The 23,304-nt window shown below is 43.6% G+C and overlaps 1 protein-coding gene across 2 annotated transcripts in view; it reads left to right on the top strand.

Moving 5' to 3' along the window:
- QTMAN (queuosine-tRNA mannosyltransferase) overlaps window positions 1–22,632 on the top strand; it is a 400,061-nt gene extending 377,429 nt beyond the window's left edge. For both annotated transcript variants that reach the window (XM_089679026.1, XM_089679024.1), the window contains exon 10: window positions 22,474–22,632. In XM_089679026.1, the coding sequence (XP_089535152.1) occupies window positions 22,474–22,512 (39 nt within the window). In that variant the 3' untranslated portion in view covers window positions 22,513–22,632. The remainder of the gene's footprint in view (window positions 1–22,473) is intronic.
- Window positions 22,633–23,304: the final 672 nt, after the last annotated feature.

Raw genomic sequence — 23,304 nt, 5'->3', positions numbered from 1 at the left:
CACCTGGGGGGGACCCTAGTAGAGGAGGTCCTGGGCTTCTCTGAGCAGTTTTATTGCACAGAGCAGGTACATGTAACATGTTTATAATATTGATTTTAAAAACAATACCCCTTACTACCCCTTTAAAGTGGACCTGAAATTAAAAAATGAAGATTTTCTGTCTTATAAGACAATATCCAGAAATGTTAATTGTGCCTAAGAAGCACTCTGACAAATGTAACTTTTGCCTTGAATTTTTCCTGAAAGTAGTAGTGCACCTCCTGTGCTTTGGCACTCCTGTGTCTTTGGCCTCAGGGCTGTATATCTGAAGTACAAGACTGACTGCAAGTTTTAGGAGATTCAATGTGAGGATTGGTGATGTCACTACTGTGCTTTTGACTGTTCTTGCTGGAGAGGAAGCTGTACTTGAAGAACTGCAGTGCAAGAATCCCTGCTTCCACTTCAGCCATTCTGAATGTGTTCTTCTTCCACTGCTTCTTTATTATTACCCCACCAGTTATCAGGTCATCTGTCATAAGAAGGCAGCTTTGACATGAGGAAATAAAGCCCTGTCTCTGTCAAGATGGCCACCTCCACACAGGGACAGTGCAGAACAAGACATAGGAAGGTAGAGAAAAGGTCAGTTGCAGGGAAACCACAGACAATACTGGTGAGCAGTCCTTTGCCCTCTACTTGCCTTTTTTTTAGCACAGTTTTCACAGTTCAGGTGCTCTTTAAATGAGACTTCCACTCTAAAAATGGGAAAATAGGCCCTTGCCTTGGGCTACATCATGCAGTGATAATGCAGACCTCTCCATTGTGCACACTTCTGTGTAAGTTGAAGACTGTTAGTATGCAACCTGGAAGCTTAAAGCACATCTAAAGCCCAAGCTTTTATTTTTTCATATTAGATAGAGTGTTGAGGGATTAAAACCCCTGTCAAGTTTTTATTGCTGGGATAAATCATCATCATGTTTTAGTGAACATAGACAGAAGGTGGTAGGATATCAAAAATATTACAGTTAAAAAACAAGGAGAAGCCTTCCAAAGGAGATACCAGTTTTGATGACAACTGGCTAAGAGGAGATTGCCTCTTTGTAGAAATTTTCTCTCACTCCTTGTTTATTCTTTAAGCTGTTAAGTTGCTAATTCAAATACTCCACATTTTTTATAAAAGGGCAGAAGGGGGAGAGGTCCCTTCTGTTATTGCATTAGAGTAGTACAAAACAAGGGTCCACCTTCTGAGCAATGGGGACATCTGTCCAGATAACTGTCTAAAGCTAGCCATACAATTTTCAACTTTTACTGATTCATGATGAACCTTCCAAAATTTGCTTAATGAGTGGCCCTGTTGGCTGATGGAAAATTGTTGGTTGAAATGTTGCTATATCCAATCAGATGCAAAAAATAAATTGTGCTGCGCTACTCGTCATTGTGACTTCATTAACCCTGCATAAATATAATTGGCATAAATTATATATAATCAATCCACAACTTATTAATATGACAAAGGCTAATACAATTTAGCGTAAAACCACAAAAAAAAACAAATCTTTTGCAAATATCAACCAAAACAGTCCCACACATATACTCTATAGTTGATACAAAAAAAAAGTCCATTGTGGTCACATATTTAATAGTCCACATGAAAAAAACAAAAGTTACATTTGTGCTCCACTACCAATATGAATGGAAGCTCACCTGACTCCTGGACCTACTGTATATAAATTAATATAATATAACACAGTAGGCGCTGAAGAAGTGTATTTGCTAAAGTCTGTAAAAAGTCCATAAAAAAAAGTCCTGCAATTGTGATACAGATGGTCATATAAGCAATGTCTGCAGCATCAGAGGCAGCAACCTTAGGAGTGAAGCTGTAGCTCTGTGGGTATATAAAGGTAAACAGAGGGGCGCCAGACTAAGTGCAGCATTAAAAGACTTTGTTTATTACAAAACGTAAAATTGGCAACTCACTGATTGTAGAAGTGAAAACAGCATGTCTATATATCCTGAATGGACTCCCATATGGTTCTGATTGTCCCCAACAGCCACGGAGTAACCGGGCAGTGACAGCAAACCATCAGGAAGTGGTCAACTGCTGTGGGAACCAGCGTGAAATGCAAGATGGTGTGAGACCAGTAGTGACATCAGCGGGAGAACATGATTCCGTAGACGGTAACGCGTTTCGAAGCTTCCACTTCCTCAGACCTGATTGGCTCTCAGGGGTAATCATCTTATGCAGGCTCCAGGCAAGGCAGAACGAATGAGGACAACCCCCAATTGAACTTGCCTATTAAAGGGAAACTAACTGCTCGGATAATGTACATAATCAGAAAAACACTCCCTGACAAATTACTAGTGCCTATAAACGTATGGAGAGGAAAAATATGAAGGTATATAAATATATTAAACAATTGGGGGATTGTCCTTTTTGGTTCCGCCTTGCCTGGAGCCTGCATAAGATCGTCACCCCTGAGAGCCAATCAGATCTGAGGAAGAAACGGAAGCATTAATGCCCACATCTACAGAATCACGTTCTCCCGCATATCACTTCCGGTCTCACACCATCTTGCATTCCACGCTGGTTCCCGCAGCAGTCAGATGCTTCTGGAGGGTTTGCTGTCTCTGCCCGGTTACTTTGCGGCTGCTGGGGACTATTGGGATCATATGGGAGTCCATTCCAGATGTGTTTTCACTTCTACAATTAGTGAATTGCCAATTTTATGTTTTGTAATAAAAAAGTCTTTTAATTCGGCACTTAGTCTGGCGCCCCTCTGTTTACCTTTGTATAAATTATTATACAGGTCACAGAGTGCCTTTACAAGTCGTCCACTAATGCACCCATTCATCCATCAGCTCCCAAGGTGGTGATGTGACAGGTTCTCTTGAATGGCAGCAGCAGGTCCCCTTTAAATCAGCAGCATCATTCTGCCCAGGCTGTAGTTAGCTCAGAAAGGAAAGAACAGACCTCCAATAGTGTAGTGATCTTTATTATTATAACAGCAAAATAACGCAGCAAAAGCATACTCGCAATATATTTTGTGAATCACAGACTTATTACCAGCATTGGAATCTATGGCTTTCAGCTTCAGACCGGAAGTGACGTCACTTGGCTTCGTCCTACGCGTTACAACACTATCTCAAGTGGCTTCATCAGGGTCAGATGCATCCACCGTTCCGGTGTTTTGACAGCTGCAGCGGGGGGGATTCATCCATCTGCACAGTATAACAGGCCGGCCAGCTTAAGGGGTTTCTCTCACTTTTTAGAAATTTTTTGCCATGTTTCCAAAACAGACAGTGAAGATAAGTTAGGTAGGGTATGCATACACATCAGACATAGACAAGGGAAGCATCAGGGTGACAGGCTAAGGGTTAGGGTAACAGGCTAAGCGTCAGGGTAACAGGCTAAGGGTTAGGGTAACAGGCTAAGCATCAGGGTAACAGGCTAAGGGTCAGGGTAACAGGGTAAGCATCAGGGTAACAGGCTAAGGGTCAGGGTAAGTGTCAGGGTAACAGGCTAAGGGTCAGGGTAACAGGCTAAGGGTCAGGGTAACAGGGTAAGCGTCAGGGTAACAGGCTAAGGGTCAGGGTAACAGGCTAAGGGTCAGGGTAACAGGGTAAGGGTCAGGGTAACAGGGTAAGGGTCAGGGTAACAGGCTAAGGGTCAGGGTAACAGGCTAAGGGTCAGGGTAACAGGCTAAGGGTCAGGGTAACAGGGTAAGGGTCAGGGTAACAGGGTAAGGGTCAGGGTAACAGGCTAAGGGTCAGGGTAACAGGCTAAGAGTTAGGGTAACAGGCTAAGCATCAGGGTAACAGGCTAAGGCTCAGGGTAACAGGCTAAGGGTTAGGGTAACAGGCTAAGCATCAGGGTAACAGGCTAAGGGTTAGGGTAACAGGCTAAGCATCAGGGTAACAGGCTAAGGGTCAGGGTAACAGGCTAAGGGTCAGGGTAACAGGCTAAGGGTCTGGGTAACAGGCTAAGGGTCAGGGTAACAGGGTAAGCTTTAGGGTAACAGGCTGAGGGTCAGGGTAACAGGCTAAGGGTCAGGGTAACAGGGTAAGCTTTACGGTAACAGGCTGAGGGTCAGGGTAACAGGCTAAGCGTCAGGGTAACAGGCTAAGGGTCAGAACCAGAACTCACACTTTTCTAATGCATAGCTTACTTTAATCCTCAGATAAGTCCCCCCAGAAATGCTTGGCATCTAAAAAAAAATTAGGACAAATACCTATTTCATTTGTTCATGTCTAAGTTTTTAGTTTTTGCCCAGAGTTCTCTTTTAAGTAATTGAAGTATTACTTAACCTTTGGAGCAGCTGTATAGTATTACATGTGAGCTGATTTCATAAATAACATGAGTTTAATATAAAATGTTTTTATTATAACGAGTGTCCGTTCCAATACTGATTTGTCTCCAGAGGTAGAACTGAAGGATCACTGAATCTATGAAGATCTGTAAAACAAGTTATTTTTTAAACATGTCAACTTTCAGTATAACGCTCCATTAATTTAAAATACTGCCGAAATAAAGAATTATTTATCACAAGACAGGCTGTTTTCATTATCTTACTTTCCAGCTTATGTCCTCATTCTGTTCTATTTAAATATGCTGCAATATGGTGTACAAGGATTGTAGTAATGTATCTGGATAAAACTTTTAAAACCAAATGTAATGGCTGAAAATACCATAAGGCTTAAAGTGGAATTCCAGTTTCATTGAGAAAGGAATAACCTTCAATGCAAACTATAGATATCGTAAGGCTTTTAGCAAATGGTTTTGCAGATCCTTACTAGGACTGGGTTCAGCTCTGGGTTTGAGCCAAACCCATGTCACCATATTAGGTCAATGATGTCAGGAGAATCCCTGCCTCTTTGTGTATCTGCAGCTGTAGGATGGGGAATCCACCACCCACAACTCATTGACCCAGGAGGTACAGTTGCCTTTCAGGTTCAGCCAAACCTAAGTTCATTACTGATCTTTACTTCCTTCTGTTCAGGAGATATATGTAATTCTAACCATGTCCTTTCTTAAACTGATTGCTAAGAGGGAGGGTCTACCTGCATGATAACCAATTAATCAGTCTCTTGTTGTGGTAAGGGATGTAGGAAGGAACTTCGTATCTCTTTTCTCTCCAAGATCCATGAACCCCAACATGCGCCCATACAGCAAACAACACACCTGATCCTTTAACTACTTTAACAACCCTCCAGAGAATTTAGCCCCTTTCCTGACCAGGCCATTTTTTGCGATACAGCACTGTGTTACTTTAACTGACAATTTCGCAGACATGCAACGCTGCACCCAAATTAAATTTAAATGGTATTTGATCACTGACAATTTTGGAAAAAAAACAAAAATTTTTTTTTAAATAAAATTCCTTCATAAATTTAAGCCAAAATGTATTCTACATGTCTTTGCTAAAAAATGAATCCCAATAAGTGTATATTAATTGGTTTACTTGGTTTTATAGCATCTATAAATTGCTGTTTATACAGTGGGGCAAAAAAGTATTTAGTCACCACCAATTGTGCAAGTTCTCCCACTTAAAAAGATGAGAGAGGCCTGTAATTGGCATCATAGGTAGACCTCAACTATGAGAGACAAAATGAGAAAAAAAATCCAGACAATCACATTGGCTGATTTGGAAAGAATTTATTTGCAAATTATGGTGGAAAATAAGTATTTGGTCACCTACAAACAAGCAAGATTTCTGGCTCTCACAGACCTGTACCTTCTTCTTTAAGAGGCTCCTCTGTCCTGCACTCATTACCTGTATCAATGGCACCTGTTTGAACTTGTTATCAGTATAAAAGACACCTGTCCACAACCTCAAACAGTCACACTCCAAACTCCACTATGGTGAAGACCAAAGAGCTGTCGAAGGACAACAGAAACAAAATTGTAGACCTGCACCAGGCTGGGAAGACGGAATCTGCAATAGGCAAGCAGCTTGGTGTGAACAAATCAACTGTGGGAGCAATAATTAGAAAATGGAAGACATACAAGACCACTGATAATCTCCTTCGATCTGGGGCTCCACGCAAGATCTCACCCCGTGGGGTCAAAATGATCACAATAACGGAGAGCAAATATCCCAGGACCACACGGGGGGGACCTAGTGAATGACCTGCAGAGAGCTGGGACCAACGTAACAAAGGCTACCATCAGTAACACACTACGCCGCCAGGGACTCAGATCCTGCAGTGCCAGACGTGTCCCCCTGCTTAAGCCAGTACATGTCCGGGCCCGTCTGAAGTTTGCTAGAGAGCATTTGGATGATCCAGAAGAGGATTGGGAGAATGTCATATGGTCAGATGAAACCAAAATAGAACTGTTCGGTAGAAACACAACTCGTCATGTTTGGAGGAGAGAGAATGCTGAGTTGCATCCAAAGAACACCATACCTACTGTGAAGCATGGGGGTGGCAACATCATGCTTTGGGGCTGTTTCTCTGCAAAGGGACCAAGACGACTGATCCATGTACAGGACAGAATGAATGGGGCCATGTATCGTGAGATTTTGAGTGCAAACCTCCTTCCATCAGCAAGGGCATTGAAGATGAAACGTGGCTGGGTCTTCCAACATGACAATGATCCCAAACATACCGCCCGGGCAACGAAGGAGTGGCTTCGTAAGAAGCATTTCAAGGTCCTGGAGTGGCCTAGCCAGTCTCCAGATCTCAACCCCATAGAAAACCTTTGGAGGGAGTTGAAAGTCCGTGTTGCCCAGCGACAGCCCCAAAACATCACTGCTCTAGAGGAGATCTGCATGGAGGAATGGGCCAACATACCAGCAACAGTGTGTGCCAACCTTGTGAAGACTTACAGGAAACGTTTGACCTCTGTCATTGCCAACAAAGGATATATAACAAAGTATTGAGATGAACTTTTGATATTGACCAAATACTTATTTTCCACCATAATTTGCAAATAAATTCTTTCCAAATCAGCCAATGTGATTGTCTGGATTGTTTTCCTCATTTTGTCTCTCATAGTTGAGGTCTACCTATGATGCCAATTACAGGCCTCTCTCATCTTTTTAAGTGGGAGAACTTGCACAATTGGTGGCTGACTAAATATTTTTTTGCCCCACTGTATACTGGAATTTTTATTTTTGTATACTAGTAATGGCAGCAATCAGCGACTTATTGCGGGACTGCGGTGGCATTCTGACACTGGGAACTGACATCCTCAGTGACACTAACCATTTAGCCACTGTGCTGCCCACCACTTGGATATTTATTTATTTATAAATAGTGTCAGTGCTAATAAAAAGCACTGACACTGTACTAATGACACTGGGCAGGAAGAGGTTAACATCTGGGGCGGTCAAAGGGTTAACAGTGTGCTGTTTTTCATTGTGTGCTGTGTTTTACTTGGGAGATAGTATCTGTCTGCTGTGTAGAGAGATACAAAGCAGTATGTCCATACTGACGGGAGAGAGACCTGTGTTGTTTACACAAAGGTCTCTCCCCTGTCAGCTTTGCCGACGATCACCGAGTCCTGGCTGGGAATCTCCAGTCGAGACCTGGTGATTGGCATCCCCAGCAGCCAATAGCGGCGTGGGCAGGGCAGTGCGCATGCGTTCCCTACCCAGAAATGTAATCACATATATACATGATTTTGCGCAGCCGTGCCGCCCTGTAGCAGTACATCTGCTAGATGCAGAGGGCAAGCGGTTAAATCACCCCAATGTATATGAGGTGTGACAGTTTAAATCCCAGAATGACTGTGGCATAGCACTATGGTGGTGAGTCACACAGCCATTCGCACTCAATGTGCTCTGACATGTTCTCACATGCACTTGGGTTGCAGACCAGTTGACTCAGTCTTTACAAAGGTCTTTACAAAGTAGTAGAAAAAATAAGGTGTGTGTGTTTGTCAGGGAGCGAGGAGCCAAACACACAAGGAGGTGCAATTAAAGGTAGGTTTATTTACACAGAAACAAGGCAAGAGTCTATGCAAGTCCGACAGCAACAGCGGATGACTTGGTAGGACAGAAGTTCTCCTGCCGAGGTCGTCTTCCAGGATAATCAAGTTGAGAACCAGCAGGAATCGTAGCCAAAGCCGGGGTCAGAAGCCAGGAAGAATGGTCGCCAGAGCCGGGGTCAGAAGCCAGGAGGAGTCTTAGCCAAAGCCGAGTCGGTATCCAGGAGAGCAAAGAGTTAACTGAACAGGAGCTTGCTGTTGTGCATCAGACAGGACACGAATGCAATGGACAGCTGCAAACAGCAGACCTAAATGTGATAAGCCGCCACCTCCTGGGGGAGGAGCCGCAGAGGGCTGAAAGCATAAAGGATCCCACAATGCTTTGCAGACCTAAGATGGATGCCAGCACATGGAGCAGCACAAGCCCTGAGGAAAGGTAGGACCTTGATAGTGTTGCACTGTTGGTGGAAAATGAGTGACAGGAATCTGGAGCAACAGAATAACATCAAATTTTGTGTGAAAATTGGCAAAAGTGAGAGTGAGTTTAGCTCTTTGACAACAGGCTTATGGTGAAAATTCCAAGAAGAAATGAAGTGTTTTTGAATAGCATAGGTGGTTTAAAGAGGGGGCGGGGAAGATGTCCACCATGACACAAAAATGCTAAAGATGGATTCAACTTTGGAAAATAAAAAGGTTATGGGAATCTGGAGGAAAAGACCGGAACTCTGGCCTGACAAATGGATTCTCCACCACGACAATGCTCCTGCACATGATGCATTAAGTGTTTGCGAGTTCCTAGCCCAGAAATCCATTACAAAACTTAACCAACCACCTTATTCCTCTAACTTAGTACTCTGTGACTTTTGGCGGTTTCTAAAATCAAAAAATTCATTCAAAGGACACAGATTTAATTACATTCTGAACATCCAGTGCCCCGGGACAAAGATACTGTAAAGCGTTCAGGAAGACAGATTCCAAGAATGCTTACAGATGTGGCACAGTCATCTAGAAAAGCACGCCGCTTCCCTAGGGGACTACTATGAAGGTGACAGCAGATGCTAGTGTATATGTAAGCAAACTTCTTTTTTTTTTTTTACAGTCCATTCCAGGAATTAAATTGTCAGCCCTCATACAGTACATGTGAAAAGGTATCTGCTGTGTTGTGTTGCATTGGAAAAAAATGAATTGGGTCCATTAATTGTCACATGAATGCTGGTTGAGCCATAGAAAATGAATGGGTAGTTGTAACCCAATGTGCATCAACATTTACAAAATGCATCTTAACGTGTGCATGTGGTTGGGCCCTGAAATTTTTTATCAGTGGGGGGAGGGTGACTGTTTTTGACTGCAAGCTGTGTACAGATGGTGTCCCAAGAAGAGCTGCAAAAATTTTGAGGGCGTTTTTGTGAAACTTACCCAATACTGGGTTTCCTCTACTGTAAAAAAAAAAAAAAACAGGGAAAAGAATCGAAGTTTATTTTCAGGAATCTAAGTGTTTTCTTTACTGATAGCTCTGTGTCAAACAGTCTTGAATCAGGCTTCCTATGCCAGGTACTAATGTACTGGATGGAGCAATATTAAAATACATGGGTAGGTAAGTTACATATCATTGTACTCTGCATACACACTCCAAAGACATGCTGGGAGGTTAATTGGATCCTGTCTAAATTGTCCCTAGTATGTGTATGTATGAATGTGAGTTAGGGACCTTAGATTGTATGCCCCTTGAGGGTTAGGGACTGATGTGAATGTACAATATATATGTAAAGCGCTGCGTAAATTGACGGCACTATATAAGTACCTGTAATAAATAAATAAGTGGTGTGATATAGCCTGATCTAATCAGGTCACATGGGGGGGGCAGTTCTTTGGATTTCAATTTGAAACTCCCACTGAAAGTCATATGGAACATTCGCTATGTAGGTGGGTAGATTTTCTATCACCTAGATCTGGGTCAGTCATTAGTTAGTCCTAGTATAGACATTAGACTGTAGGCTCCTCTGGGGCTAATGGAAATGATTTTATATGCTCGTTTGTATTCTTTATTGCTTGAGGATGGGTAGCAAAATGACATGAGGATCAAATGGGAAGTATATTCGCCATCTGTGTAAAGCTGGGTACACACTGTCCAATACAATAGCACAGAGGGGGAGATTGCTGCACCAACTCCAAAACTTTCACTGTGTACCAGGCTTTACAAGGCTGGAGCAAGGGAAAGGGGTGACTTAAAATGCTGACTACAAGGTTTCAGGCACTTGGTGCTTCCTGTAGCACCTATCAACAACCTCAGGGATGCAAACTGATCATGGATCTGCTCCCGTTTTTGGAATGTCAGAATGCCACGGGAAGATGGGATATGGCATGATCACCAGGTATTTTCTGGGAAAAGACACAGTGGTAGAAGAAGCAGCATGCACAAGAAGAAAAATGCACAACTTTAATATTAATTTCAAAGTGTTACTAAACCCACAACAGTAAAATCAGTCTGTATATGCAGTAAAGCATGCTTGTTATACTCACTGTGGAACCTAAGGGGTTAATCCTCTGGCTGTTTGATCCTGACTTCTTCCAGTGTCTCCCTCTTATTTCCTAATAAGATATATCGTGTTGAGTCGCTCTGCACATGCTCAGTTTGGTGTGGACTGCTAGAGAGGGTTTTTTTTTCTTGGGAGAGTACACGTGATCTGCACAGGGCCAATCAGCACTGTCCAGACATAGGTCAGGGGTTCTGCATCCTCCTAGAGCAAAATGAAAACTCCTCATACAAGCTTTAAACAGTGCTCAACTGGACACGGATAGTCACAAGACTTTTCTAACTGTTTATGAGAAAAGGTATTTAGCACTTTATATTTACTACAATAATTGCATATCTATGTTCTGTGTACGGTGGGAGACCAGATATAGTGAATGCAGGGTCCTGGGAGACCAGATATAGTGAATGCAGGGTCTGGGGAGACCAGATATAGTGAATGCAGGGTCTGGGGAGACCAGATATAGTGTATGCAGAGTCTGGGGAGACCAGATATAGTGAATGCAGGGTCCGGGGAGACCAGTTATAGTGAATGCAGGGTCCGGGGAGACCAGATATAGTGAATGCAGGGTCCGGGGAGACCAGTTATAGTGAATGCAGGGTCCGGGGAGACCAGTTATAGTGAATGCAGGGTCCTGGGAGACCAGATATAGTGAATGCAGGGTCACGGGAGACCAGATATAGTGAATGCAGGGTCCAGGGAGACCAGATATAGTGAATGCAGGGTCACGGGAGACCAGATATAGTGAATGCAGGGTCCGGGGAGACCAGATACAGTGAATGCAGGGTCCGGGGAGACCAGATACAGTGAATGCAGGGTCCGGGGAGACCAGATACAGTGAATGCAGGGTCCGGGGAGACCAGATATAGTGAATGCAGGGTCCGGGGAGACCAGTTATAGTGAATGCAGGGTCCGGGGAGACCAGATATAGTGAATGCAGGGTCCGGGGAGACCAGTTATAGTGAATGCAGGGTCCTGGGAGACCAGTTATAGTGAATGCAGGGTCCTGGGAGACCAGATATAGTGAATGCAGGGTCCGGGGAGACCAGATATAGTGAATGCAGGGTCCGGGGAGACCAGTTATAGTGAATGCAGGGTCCTGGGAGACCAGATATAGTGAATGCAGGGTCACGGGAGACCAGATATAGTGAATGCAGGGTCCAGGGAGACCAGATATAGTGAATGCAGGGTCACGGGAGACCAGATATAGTGAATGCAGGGTCCGGGGAGACCAGATACAGTGAATGCAGGGTCCGGGGAGACCAGATACAGTGAATGCAGGGTCCGGGGAGACCAGATACAGTGAATGCAGGGTCCGGGGAGACCAGATACAGTGAATGCAGGGTCCTGGGAGTCCAGATATAGTGAATGCAGGGTCCTGGGAGACCAGATATAGTGAAAAGAAGGGTCCGGGGTTTAGTAACACTTTAAGTTTTGCATACACTTTGGGAGAGACTTACTAAAACCGGAGCACTCAGAATCTGGTGTAGCTGTGAATGGTAGCCAATCAACTTCTATCTTCAGCTTGTTCAATTAAGCTTTGACAATAAAAACTGGAAGCTGATTGGTTTCTATGCAGAGCTGCACAAGACTTTGCACTCTTCAGTTTTAGTAAATCTCCCCCTTTAAGTTATGAGATGCAAGCAGCGAACACATCCTACCTGCAGGCCTATAGTTCTTTATTATTATTTTCTCCAGAAATTGCTGTAGTGCAATCCTGCTCCATTTTTTCAGTTTACCTATTTGTAATGCACAAGGGGTGCACTGCACTCTCTTCGCTGTCACATTCATACTGAAATTCAGATGTATCAGTGTGTCAGTACTATGAAATGAAGCTTCTCATAGCTGGAAACCTTCATTGGAATTTTAAATGTGATTGGCAATACATAAGTTGGGGAGAGAGGACGTTGCACAACAGGAATCAGATCTACCCAGCACACATACGAGAAGCTTTCTGGAATCTGGTTGAAATGGCTTACATTGCATGAAATTTCTGACCTTAGCATTAGTTGTTCGGCGAGTGGTTATACTTGTTTGCAATTGCTTTTTAGTCCTTTTGGAAAATCTAAAGTGTCTGCATACTGTCTGCAAATCTCTATGGAAACTAACATTCCCTAACTACAGTAATATTGAACAAAGTTATCTCAGTACAGGAAGATAGTGGAAGTCTGCTGTCTATATCTGTCACCAAAGTCACAATATGGTGGTCTAAAGATAGACACAACAATTTACAGACATAGAACATCTTTCGACTGTTCCAGTTTGGGTACAAGCCGCTGAGTTAAAGTGACTTTCTCTATGAAAAATTATTTCCGCAAAAGCAACCTGTAATAGATCCTTAATACTCGCCTATCCCTCCATTGGTTCTTCCAATCTTTGCTTTGTTCAGGAGCTCCAGCAGAATGCTTAGCATTGAACACTTTTGGGAAAGTCAGATGCCTTTGTACCCCACCATGCATTGTGTTTTTATCTGCTGATACCTTCATCATTAATATGTCCCGTAGTGACATAGAGTTGGAACCACAGCATCAGCCAAGACATCCAACACACCTTGTAAAGGGATAGTTACACTGAGGGACAGATGGCAAGATTGCTGGGCATTAATGGTGTTCTACTACAGGATGCTTTTTGTGGAAAGTTTTACAAAGTATGTATTTTTGTAAAAAATGTTCTCACTATCTTCTGAATGTCATGTAAGGTTTTGACACCACAGAACCCCAGAACAAGGCAGTCAAGGCAGGTGTCTATGGTGGATGTGCAGGAGGGGCCCAGCTACAACACCCATGCTCTAGCAGTAAACAAGAGGAATGGCAAAAGTGATCAAACTTGCCTATCACTCCACAAGGGAGGATGGACGGTTGGTGTTGGACAGGGCCATGCCAATGTAGACAATGCAAATGAAGCAGATTCTCTCTTTTTTTTTTGCCCATTCAGTGGGGCTGTGCCAGCACTGCACAGGTTAACGGCTCATTTTGTTCTAGGGGAGAGGATACTGAAGATATACTCACCTGACCCACCGATCCTTCCCGCACAAGACCGGTCCTTTCAGCTCCTAAGAGTACTTATTTGTTTTACATTAGCTAAATAAATCTATGTGATTGGTGGGTATAAGATAGGTAATGAAGGTCTGAACTGAAATTCAATCAAAGTAATATCTGTACCAATGAAGTATACTATGCTCCATGGGAAACCTTCACATTTTGATGGTTGCCACATTGGCAGCTGTATACACTTACCTACAAGTGACAGATGTGTCTACAGTTCCCATGTGACAAGGAAGATTTGACCTTTGTACATTGAGCACAGAGGATACATCCTAAGCCTGTATGGGCACATGGGTATAGGACTGGTAATTAACACTATTCACAAAGCTTATCAGTTTACTCCCTGGCCCTTTCATAAATGTTTTCCTAAAAAGGTGGAATCTTCCTTTTACAATATGTTTAAGGGCCATTTCACACTTCAAATGCATAGGAAGACAGTCCGCTTTCCTATTCGATTCCTATGTGACTGCATTGCAGCTCATTTAAAGGTTGAAATCTCACTGGATTGCACCAAAAGTAGTGCATGCGCTACTTTTCAAAAACGCACTGCACTGGATCGCATGTTAGGTAGTACTGCAATACCATGTGATCCGGTGCAGGCAAACGCGCTGCATTTGTGATCTGTGTTTATGGTGCCATTAGGATTATATTGAACCCCGCAGCCGATCACACACCCAGTGCATTTTGTAACACTGTGGGAAGCTCGCATGGAACGAGCCCTAAATCCTAACAGTCCATTTCTCTGATTTGCTCCCTTTGATCTGTTAAGTAAACCATTGAAAGCATTTTGTTATATCTGCTTGATAATGCAAAAAATGTAATCCTGACAATAGCTGAAGGGTTTCTATGGCATAAATCCAATGCAATAGCCAAAAGTATCCATATATCTGTCGTTGTTGGAACACTCTTAATTTTACTGCCAGTTCCACCAGGTCCTATCCTTTTATCTTAGTATTCCTGGAATAATTTTTATAGAAAGTGGCTCCAGCTATCTTTTGGCCCCATCATCCTGCCAGGCAGGGCTGTCGGGAACTTCCCAAACCATTCTACATTTGCTGTTTTGTAGTACTAATTTTTTTGCAGCCTGGTGTGAATTTTCATTGCCTTCAAGAGTACTTGCAAGGGAGCCAATAACTTCCTGTGTTATTAGTTGCATTTGTTCCTGGCTATCTCCATGGACTACAGAGCGCAGTTCCTTTATTTTATGGGGAACTTTAAAGGGGAAGATGGTCTGTAGTCCAGTTCTAGGATACAAAAGCTGCACTTTCATAAATGGTGTTGAGTAAGTGTTGTCACCCTAGGATAAGAAGGTCAAAATAAAGGAGGAAGAAAGCCTGAAAAAAAAACCTCACGCAGCCACTAACTAAGCCATTTTATATATATATACACACACACTGCTCAAAAAAGGAACACTTTGAAAACACACCATATCTCAATGGGAAAAATCTCATGCTGGATACCTATACTGATGTGGACTGGTTAATGTGTTAGGAATATATGGATGCCCCATCGTTTGATGGAAATGAAAATTATCAGCCTACAGAGCACTGAATTCAAAGACACCACAAAAATCAAAGTGAAAAAATTATGCAGCAAGCTAGTCCATTTTGCTGAAATTTCATTACAGCAACTCAAAATGGTCCTCAGTAGTTTGTATGGCCCCCACATGATTATATGCATGCCTGACAACATTGGGGCATGCTCCTAATGAGACGACGGATGGTGTCCTGGGGGATTTCCTCTCAGATCTGGACCAGGGCATCATTGAGCTCCTGGACAGTCTGAGGTGCAACCTGGTGGCGTCGGATGGACTGAAACATGATATCCCAGAGGTGTTCTATTGGATTTAGGTCAGGCGAGCGTGGGGGCCATTCAATGGTATCAATTCCTTCATCCTCCAGGAACTACCTGCATACTCTCGCCACATGAGGCCGGGCATTGTCATGCACCAGGAGGAACCCAGGAACCACTGCACCAGCATAGGATCTGACAATTGGGATTTCATCCAAATACCTAATGGCAGTCAGGGTACCATTGTCTAGCCTGTAGAGGTCTGTACGTCCCTCCATGGATATGCCTCCCCAGACCATCACTGACCCACCACCAAAACGGTCATGCTGAATGATGTTACAGGCAGCATAACATTCTCCAAGGCTTTTCCAGACCCTTTCACGTCGGTCACATGTGCTCAGGATGAACCTGCTCTCTTCTGAGAAAAGCACAGGGTGCCAGTAGTGGACCTGCCAATTCTGGTGTTCAATGTCAAATGCCAGTTGTGTTCTATGGTGCCGGGCAGTGAGCACAGAGCCCACTAGAGGATGTTGGGCCCTTAAGCCACCCTCATAAAGTCTGTTTCTATCTATTTCTGATTGTTTGGTCAGAGACATTCAGATCAGTGGCCTGCTGGAGGTAATTTTGTAGGACTCTAGCAGTGCTCATCCTGTCCCCCCTTGCGCAAAGGAGCAGATACTGGTCCTGCTGATGGGTTAAGGACCTTCTACGGCCCTGTCCAGCTCTCCTAGAGTACCTTCCTGTCTCCTGGAATCTCCTCCATGCTCTTGAGACTGTCCTGGGAGACACAACAAACCTTCTGCCAATGGTATGTATTGATGTGCCATCCTGGAGGAGTTGGACTGCCTGTGCAACCTCTGTAGGGTCCAGATATCTCCTCATGCTACCAGTAGTGACACTGACCCTAGCCAAATGCAAAACTAGTGAAAAACAGTCAGAAAGGATGAAACCATTTATGTTTGGGGGGTGATCTCATTGTTGCCTATCTAGTGCACCTATTGTTAACATCAAAGCAGTTGAAACTGATTAACAATCCCCTCTGCTACTTAACTGACCAGATCAATCTCCCAGGAGTTTAATTGATTTGATGCTATACTCTGATTAAAAAGTGTTTCTTTAATTTTTTTGAGCTGTGTAACCTCTGTAAGTGTGCTTCCATATTATAACCTTTATAAACATTTCTTAAGGTGTAATATATACATTTTTTATATATATATGTGTGTGTGTGTGTTTTGTTTTTTTTTTTTTTACATTTTTTACATTTTTGCTATTCAATGACCTGTATTAGACCTTAGCCTCTAATTAACTGCTCTTCTCTACCTTTAATGGTTTTCTGGTTGTTTGACTATCCTGACAGTAAACCTTTTCTTATATGTAAACAACAGATGATTGGGTCAAGCGTGGTGCAGGAATACATTCTTGTTAAGTGTGTGAATAACCTGTATTCTACAAATATAACTATACTTTTGCATGACATGTTTATGACTTTGTTCTTATAATACATTATCAGTGGAGAGCCAAGGGAGAAAGTGGTGAGTATCTCTTCACTTGGCTGAGCCCACTCCAGTACAAGGGGTTATGTAGTAGTAGATCAGAGGTCAATCAACACATTTAATATAGCTCTAAGGGCTCGTTCACACTTGGCTGTTTTACCAACGCTTGCCAAACGCCCCTATAGCATATGGCAAGCGTTGGTCCGGCATTTGCGGAGCATTTTTAACGCTTGATAAATGCTCCGCAAACGCCACATGCGCGGTTTAGCGGTAGTTGCTAGGCGTTTGCCTAGCGTTAAAAATGCCCCACAAATGCCTATAATGCAGTTTAAATGCTGTTAATGCTCCGCAAACGCATCGCAACTGCACCGCAAACGCCAGCCGAGCGTTTGCGGAACTGCACCATACACTAGAATAGGAGGTTTCAACACCTCCTGACTGGACCAGAGGCGTCCGTTTTGCCACAACGCGACACAACGCAAATGCTCCCGTTAGAACAGCACCATGTGCTGTAATGTGCAGAATTGGCAGAGGCGTTTGGGAAGTGGTAAAAACACTTCCCAAACGCCTCTCTGCCGCCTGCACACAACGCTAGTGTGAACGTAGCCTAACCCTCCTAGTTTTGAACTTAAGTTGCTCTTCTTTCACAGTTCTTCTTTGGTGCACCTATACTGCTGATGAAAATGTAAAAAAAAAGATCCCACAAGATCTGGGAGATAGATATTGTGCATTTTATTATTAAGCATTAATATGATTTTGGGAACACTAATGTTAAACCCAGACACTAAAATTTTACGTGTTTGACATGTTTTTTTCAGCCTGCAAAGCACTTTTATATTAGCCTGTAAAGTGCTAGTTATTTGTTGCCCTGCAGGGATGGGAAAGGTTAACATTTCCTGAGCTTCTGTTTTGGGCAGGCTGTTGCTGGGCTCTGACCCCCCCCCCTTCCTGCTCATATAAAATCAGGAGGGAGCTGTTCCCAGAGGAGTTCCAGCCATGTGGGAAAAAAGGAAGACTGACAGTTGAGATGTAACACGATCCTCCAGCAACCACTGGAGGGCTCTCTCCCTCTCTGCCTTCTGCTACCTTCTCTTCCTGACTGTCCTCGCTGGAGAGTGCCTGCCTGAGGAGCTTGCCGACTTGCCTAGGGCTGCTGGGCCTTGTGGTCCCACAACAGAGCCTGCTGCATGGGAAGGAGAGACACAGACAACCAACAAGATCTGGAAGATTGCTTCCTAATTCCAGCAATGCTGCTACAAACCTGTAATGACACAAGTGCCCGAGACACACAAACTAATATAGTGTAGAACAGTCACAACAACCCAACAAGGGGAACACACATTAGAGGAATTCACAGGCAATGCAGTGGAGCCGAAGACAGCGCCTGACAAGGGATGTGGAGTTCTGAGTGGGCCAGTCAAACACAAGTGGGAGCTTGGGGAAGTGTAGATGTAGGCCCTATACTTTTCCTACTTCTCTGAAACCTCTTGTACCGCTAGTGCTGTCCCTGACAGACAGGGTATCTCTCCCTACACAAGCCACTTCACAAATGCACACCAAAACCTGGGGCAGGAACTTTAAAAGGCTCTGCTTGACCCAAGATGGCCACTAGGGTCACCTTGATGCTGCATAGCCAATCAGAATGCTACACCAGGGGACCGAGGAAACCAGAAAAAACACATTTTTCTTGACTTCCTCTCCAGCTGCAGTACCACTCCGGTCGAGCGCCACCTACAGTGGAGAAAGCAGACTGCACCTGCCTACAAGTAACTGTCCAGAAACATATTGTGCAGGCATGGTCCACTGTTGATGGAAGTACAGCCATCTTTGAAACGTTTACACCATTCAAATGTCTTACTGCAGCTGAGTATCTCATCACTGTACTATGCTTGAATTCTTCTATAGATATCCGCAGGGTTTAAGCCTTCTTTCACATGAAACTTCATAACCACACTCTGTTCCATGCATGCACTAACACTGTTGTCTGCCCTCTGGACTGGCCCGTGACATGTGTGCCGTCTATCAGTAATAGAAAAACTTGCCACTTACTACTGCATGTTGTAGTGCTACGCTAGCATCCATTTTTATACCTGTGAAATTAAAAGTCTCAGTTGACTTGAACGCCCCTCGTCAGGGGCGGACTGACAACTCATGGGGCCCCCGGGCAATAGGGGATTATGGGGCCTCTGTGTCCTTGCCCAAACTCAAAAAAGCCTATGAAAAAGGTACCAGGGGCCCTCAGGCAGTGCCCAAGTTTCCAAATGGTCAGTCCGCCCCTGCTCCTCATACTTTAAGCTGTAAGTATTCCATCCCACATTAAATAAGTTGATTTTTGTTTTCCTTTTTTTTTTTGTATTACAGCTTAGCATCCTGATGCAAAATGTTCCATATGTGACCCATCTCAGCTGCAGCTTATTCTAGTATTCATAATAATGCTGGGAGATATAGAGGTGGTCGCTCGGTTTGCACATGGGGTCTTTTTCCCCAAGGGAGAGAAATATCAGCAGCTCTCAGGTGGTTGGGAAGGGGGGAGAGCAGGATCTGTGCCATTGTCCTCCTTCCTCCTCCTAAATGCAGTGCATGGTGACCCCTGTGTGCGATGAACCCAGCTCAGATAAAAAGTGACATAGAAGTGGATCACCTGGTTCCATCCTGTTGTACTCACTGTGGTTGTCATGGATGGTGCTGCAAGCAAAACACAGGTGGAAACATTTGTCCTAAAACAATGTTCACATTCCTCATGGGGAATCGACATTTGATGTTGATATCATCGTGTTCTGTTTAGCTGTGCATTGTTCTTTTCTGCCAGCTGTACAGTTTTGTTTTTAGAAGCCTTTCCAGCACCTATCTTGGTTTGCAGTCACTGTATATAGAGGTGTGTTAGATCAGAGAGCATAATCTGTTGAGGATAAATAATCATTTTATCAAAGAAATAGTAAAAATTATTTATTAGGGCTCATTCACACTTGACTTTATTTCTAACTGTTGTCAAACGCCCCTATAGCGTTAAACAGGCGTTTGTGAAACGGTTTTAATGCTCCGCAAACGCTCCCAAAACGCCCTATGCGTGGTTTTGAGGCGGTTGATAGGTTTGATATTAATGCTCCGCAAACCCTTTGCAACTGCACCGCAAACGCCGGCCAGGCGTTTGCAGAGCTGCACCATAGACTTGAATGGGAGGCTTCAACTCCTCCTGACTTGACCAGAGGCATCAGTTTTGCCGCGACGCTAGCACTTCCGTGTGAACCGCACTGTGTGCTGCCATGTGCAGAATTTTCAGAGGCGTTTGAGAAGCGTTAAAAACGCTTCCCAAACGCCTGTCTGACGCCTGCTGACAAACCTAGTATGAACGTAGCCTTAAAAGTAAAAAACGAAAAAAAACACATACATAAGAAGTCACAGCCTTTGCTCAATATTTTTTTGAAGCACCTTTAGCACCAATTACAGCCTCAAATAATTTTGAGTATGACGCTGCAAGCTTGGCACACCTATTTTTGGGCAATTTCTCCCATTCTTCTTTGCAATGCCTCTCAAGCTCCATCAGGTTGGATGGGGAGTGTCGGTGCACAGCCATTTTCAGATCTCTCCAGAGATGTTCAATCGGGTTCAAGTCTGGGCTTTGGCTCGGCCACTCCAAGACATTCACACAGTTGGCCGTAGCCACTCCTTTGTTATGTGGGCTGTGTGCTTAGAGTCGTCCTGTTGAAAGATGAACCGTCACCCCAGTCTCAGGTGCAGAGCGCTCTGGAACAGGTTTTCATCAAGGATGTCTCTGTACATGGCTGCATTTATCTTTCCTTCAATCCTGACTAGTCTCCCAGTTCCTGAAAAACATCCCCACAGCATGATGCTGCCACCACCATGCTTCACTGTAGGGATGGTATTGGCCAAGTGGTGAGCAGTGCCTTTGTTTCATCAGACCAGAGAGTTTTGTTTCTCATGGTCTGAGAGTTCCTCAGGTGCATTTTGGCAAACTCCAGGCGGGCTGCCATTTGCCTTTTACTGAGGAGTGGCTTCTGTCTGGCCACTCTACCATACAGGCCTTATTGGTGGAGTGCTGCAGAGATGGTTGTTCTTCTTGAAGGTTCTCCTCTCTCCACAGGAAAACTCTTTCAGAGTGATCATTGGGTGCTTAGCTACCTCCCTGGCTAAGGCCCTTCTCCCTCGATTACTCATTTTGGCCTGCTCTAGGAAGATTCCTGGTGGTTCCAAACTTCTTCCATTTACAGATGATGGAGGCCACTGTGCTCATTGGGACCTTCAATGCTGCAGAAAATTTTCCGTACCCTTCCGCAGATCTGTGTCTTGATACAATCGTGTCTCGGAGGTCTATGGACAATTCCTTGGACTTCATGGCCTGGTTTGTGCTCTGACATGCACTGTCAACTGTGGGTCAAACTGTGGTGTGTCAAACCATTAAAAAGGGTACACCAAGAGTGGGCAGCACAGTGGCTAAATGGTTAGCACTTCTGCCTGGCAGTACTAGCGTCATTGGTTCGAATCCCAGGCACGGCACCTCCTGCCTGGAGTTTGCATGTTTTCCCTGTGCCTGCATGGGTTTCCTCCGGGTACTCCGGTTTCCTCCCACACTCCAAAGACATGCTGGTAGGTTAATTGGATCCTGTCTAAATTGGCCCTTGTATATGAATGTGAGTTAGGGACCTTAGATTGTACTCCCCTTGAGGCTTAAGGACTGATGTGAATGTACAATATATATGTAAAGCGCTGCGTAAATTGACGGCGCTATATAAGTACCTGAAATAAATAATAAATAAGAGCCTTTATAGCCCATGCAGGGAAAGGTAATAAATATAAATAATCCTGCATATATATAGGCTGCACAGCGGCTGCATCCACCTGACCTCCATCATGTTCATGGGCATACAGCACCCTTAGTCCCTCATCTACAGTGGATCATCCATACTGCCAGAGCTGTGCATGATACAGGAACGCATTTCCACGCCACCTGGCAGAGCTGTCATGACACAACCTGATGGCCTGCCGGAGCGGATGGCCATTTGAATGACATAAGGGAGGATGAGATGCTAATGATGACGTGATTATTGCTGGTGATTTTGTCTCACATTAGATGTGTGGAGTCATGGAGTTAACGGTACTCCTATATACGGCTTCAAGTAGCTTTACTTTATCAGAGTCCTTTGTGGGGACCCATGCCTATTACCAAACCATATAATCTGCCATGATATGAATGAACTATCTATCTGGGCACTGCATGTGAATTTTGCTCATATGCCTGTAATCCTGATGGGCTTCATATGACTTTTGTTAACTTTTGCTCACAGCCTGTAGGCATTATTCCAGTGTTCACTACATTCTCTGATGCTATGTTCATTGCCGTAATATCCTCTGTGAGCTCTTATATCTCAGATTTCACCTTAAATCCATTGATTCCCATGTATATGTGTTTGTAGTTGAGTGAGAAGCTGCTTGGGTGACTAGACAATGTTGTCTTTTTAATTTTTAGTTAAGTGATGGTGGTGGTTGCTCACCCTGTGTGTTACTTGTGTTATGCATTTATTACATTTTCGTTAAAGCCAATTTTTTGATAAGCTGCATGGTCCCTTATGAAACTTTTTTTTTAAAGAATCTTTCACCCTTGCATAACCTATGTACTGTTAGCTGTGGGACCTTATATAGACAGGTTTATGCCTTTCCTAATCATGTCCAATCAACTGAATTTCCCACAGGTGGACTCCAATCAAGTTGTGGAAACATCTCAAGGATGATCAGTGGGAAAAGGATGCACCAAAGCTCGATTTTGAGTGTCATGGCAAAGGCTGTGAATACTTATGTACATGTGTTTTTTTTGTTTATTTTTAATAAATTGCACAGATTTCAAAATTAAATTCTTTCATGTTATCATTATGGGGTATTGTTTGTAGAATGTTGAGGAAAAAAATTAATTGAATCCATTTTGGAATAAGGCTGTAACATAAAAAAATGTGGCAAAAGTTAAGAACTGTGAATACTTTCTGGATGCACTGTACATGCAGTAAAAACTCAGGATCTGTAAAGCCATGGACATATCTCTACTCAGTTTTTTATGTGCGCTGCTAAACGCACTGTTACAGAATGGCCTCCATTGCATATGTTTGAATGGCCCAATTCATTTCAATTGTGCTGCATACAGATGCGAACTAGATGCCACATGTATACTGTATGTGTTTTTTACCCTTCCATGTAAACAAGGCCTGAAAGCAAGGCTTGAACATTCATACCTCATGCTTGCACCTATTGTTCTATTTGTTACATGGAACACAAACTCATATGTTAACATATTTTAAATATATATTTGCTCAGCACTTTACAATATAAAGGGTAACAATACAGTTCAATAGAAGAGGGTTAGGAGGACCCTGTTCCTTGGAGCTTACAATCTAAGAGTGATGTGCTTTTTCAAGAGGGGGTATTAGTTTTGGTGACATACAGTACATGCAATAGCATAGAAGTATGACCACTTAGCCATAAAATAGACATCAAATTTTAACAATCAAACTATATCGTATGTACTACAGCCC

Source organism: Staurois parvus, unplaced genomic scaffold (genome assembly GCF_062004578.1).
Source record: "Staurois parvus isolate SC_StPar_1 unplaced genomic scaffold, SC_StPar_1.0 ptg000216l, whole genome shotgun sequence".
NCBI classification, from domain to species: Eukaryota; Metazoa; Chordata; class Amphibia; order Anura; family Ranidae; genus Staurois; species Staurois parvus.
The sequence above is the reverse complement of the archived record's forward strand: the minus strand, read 5'-3'. Positions and strand labels throughout refer to the sequence as shown.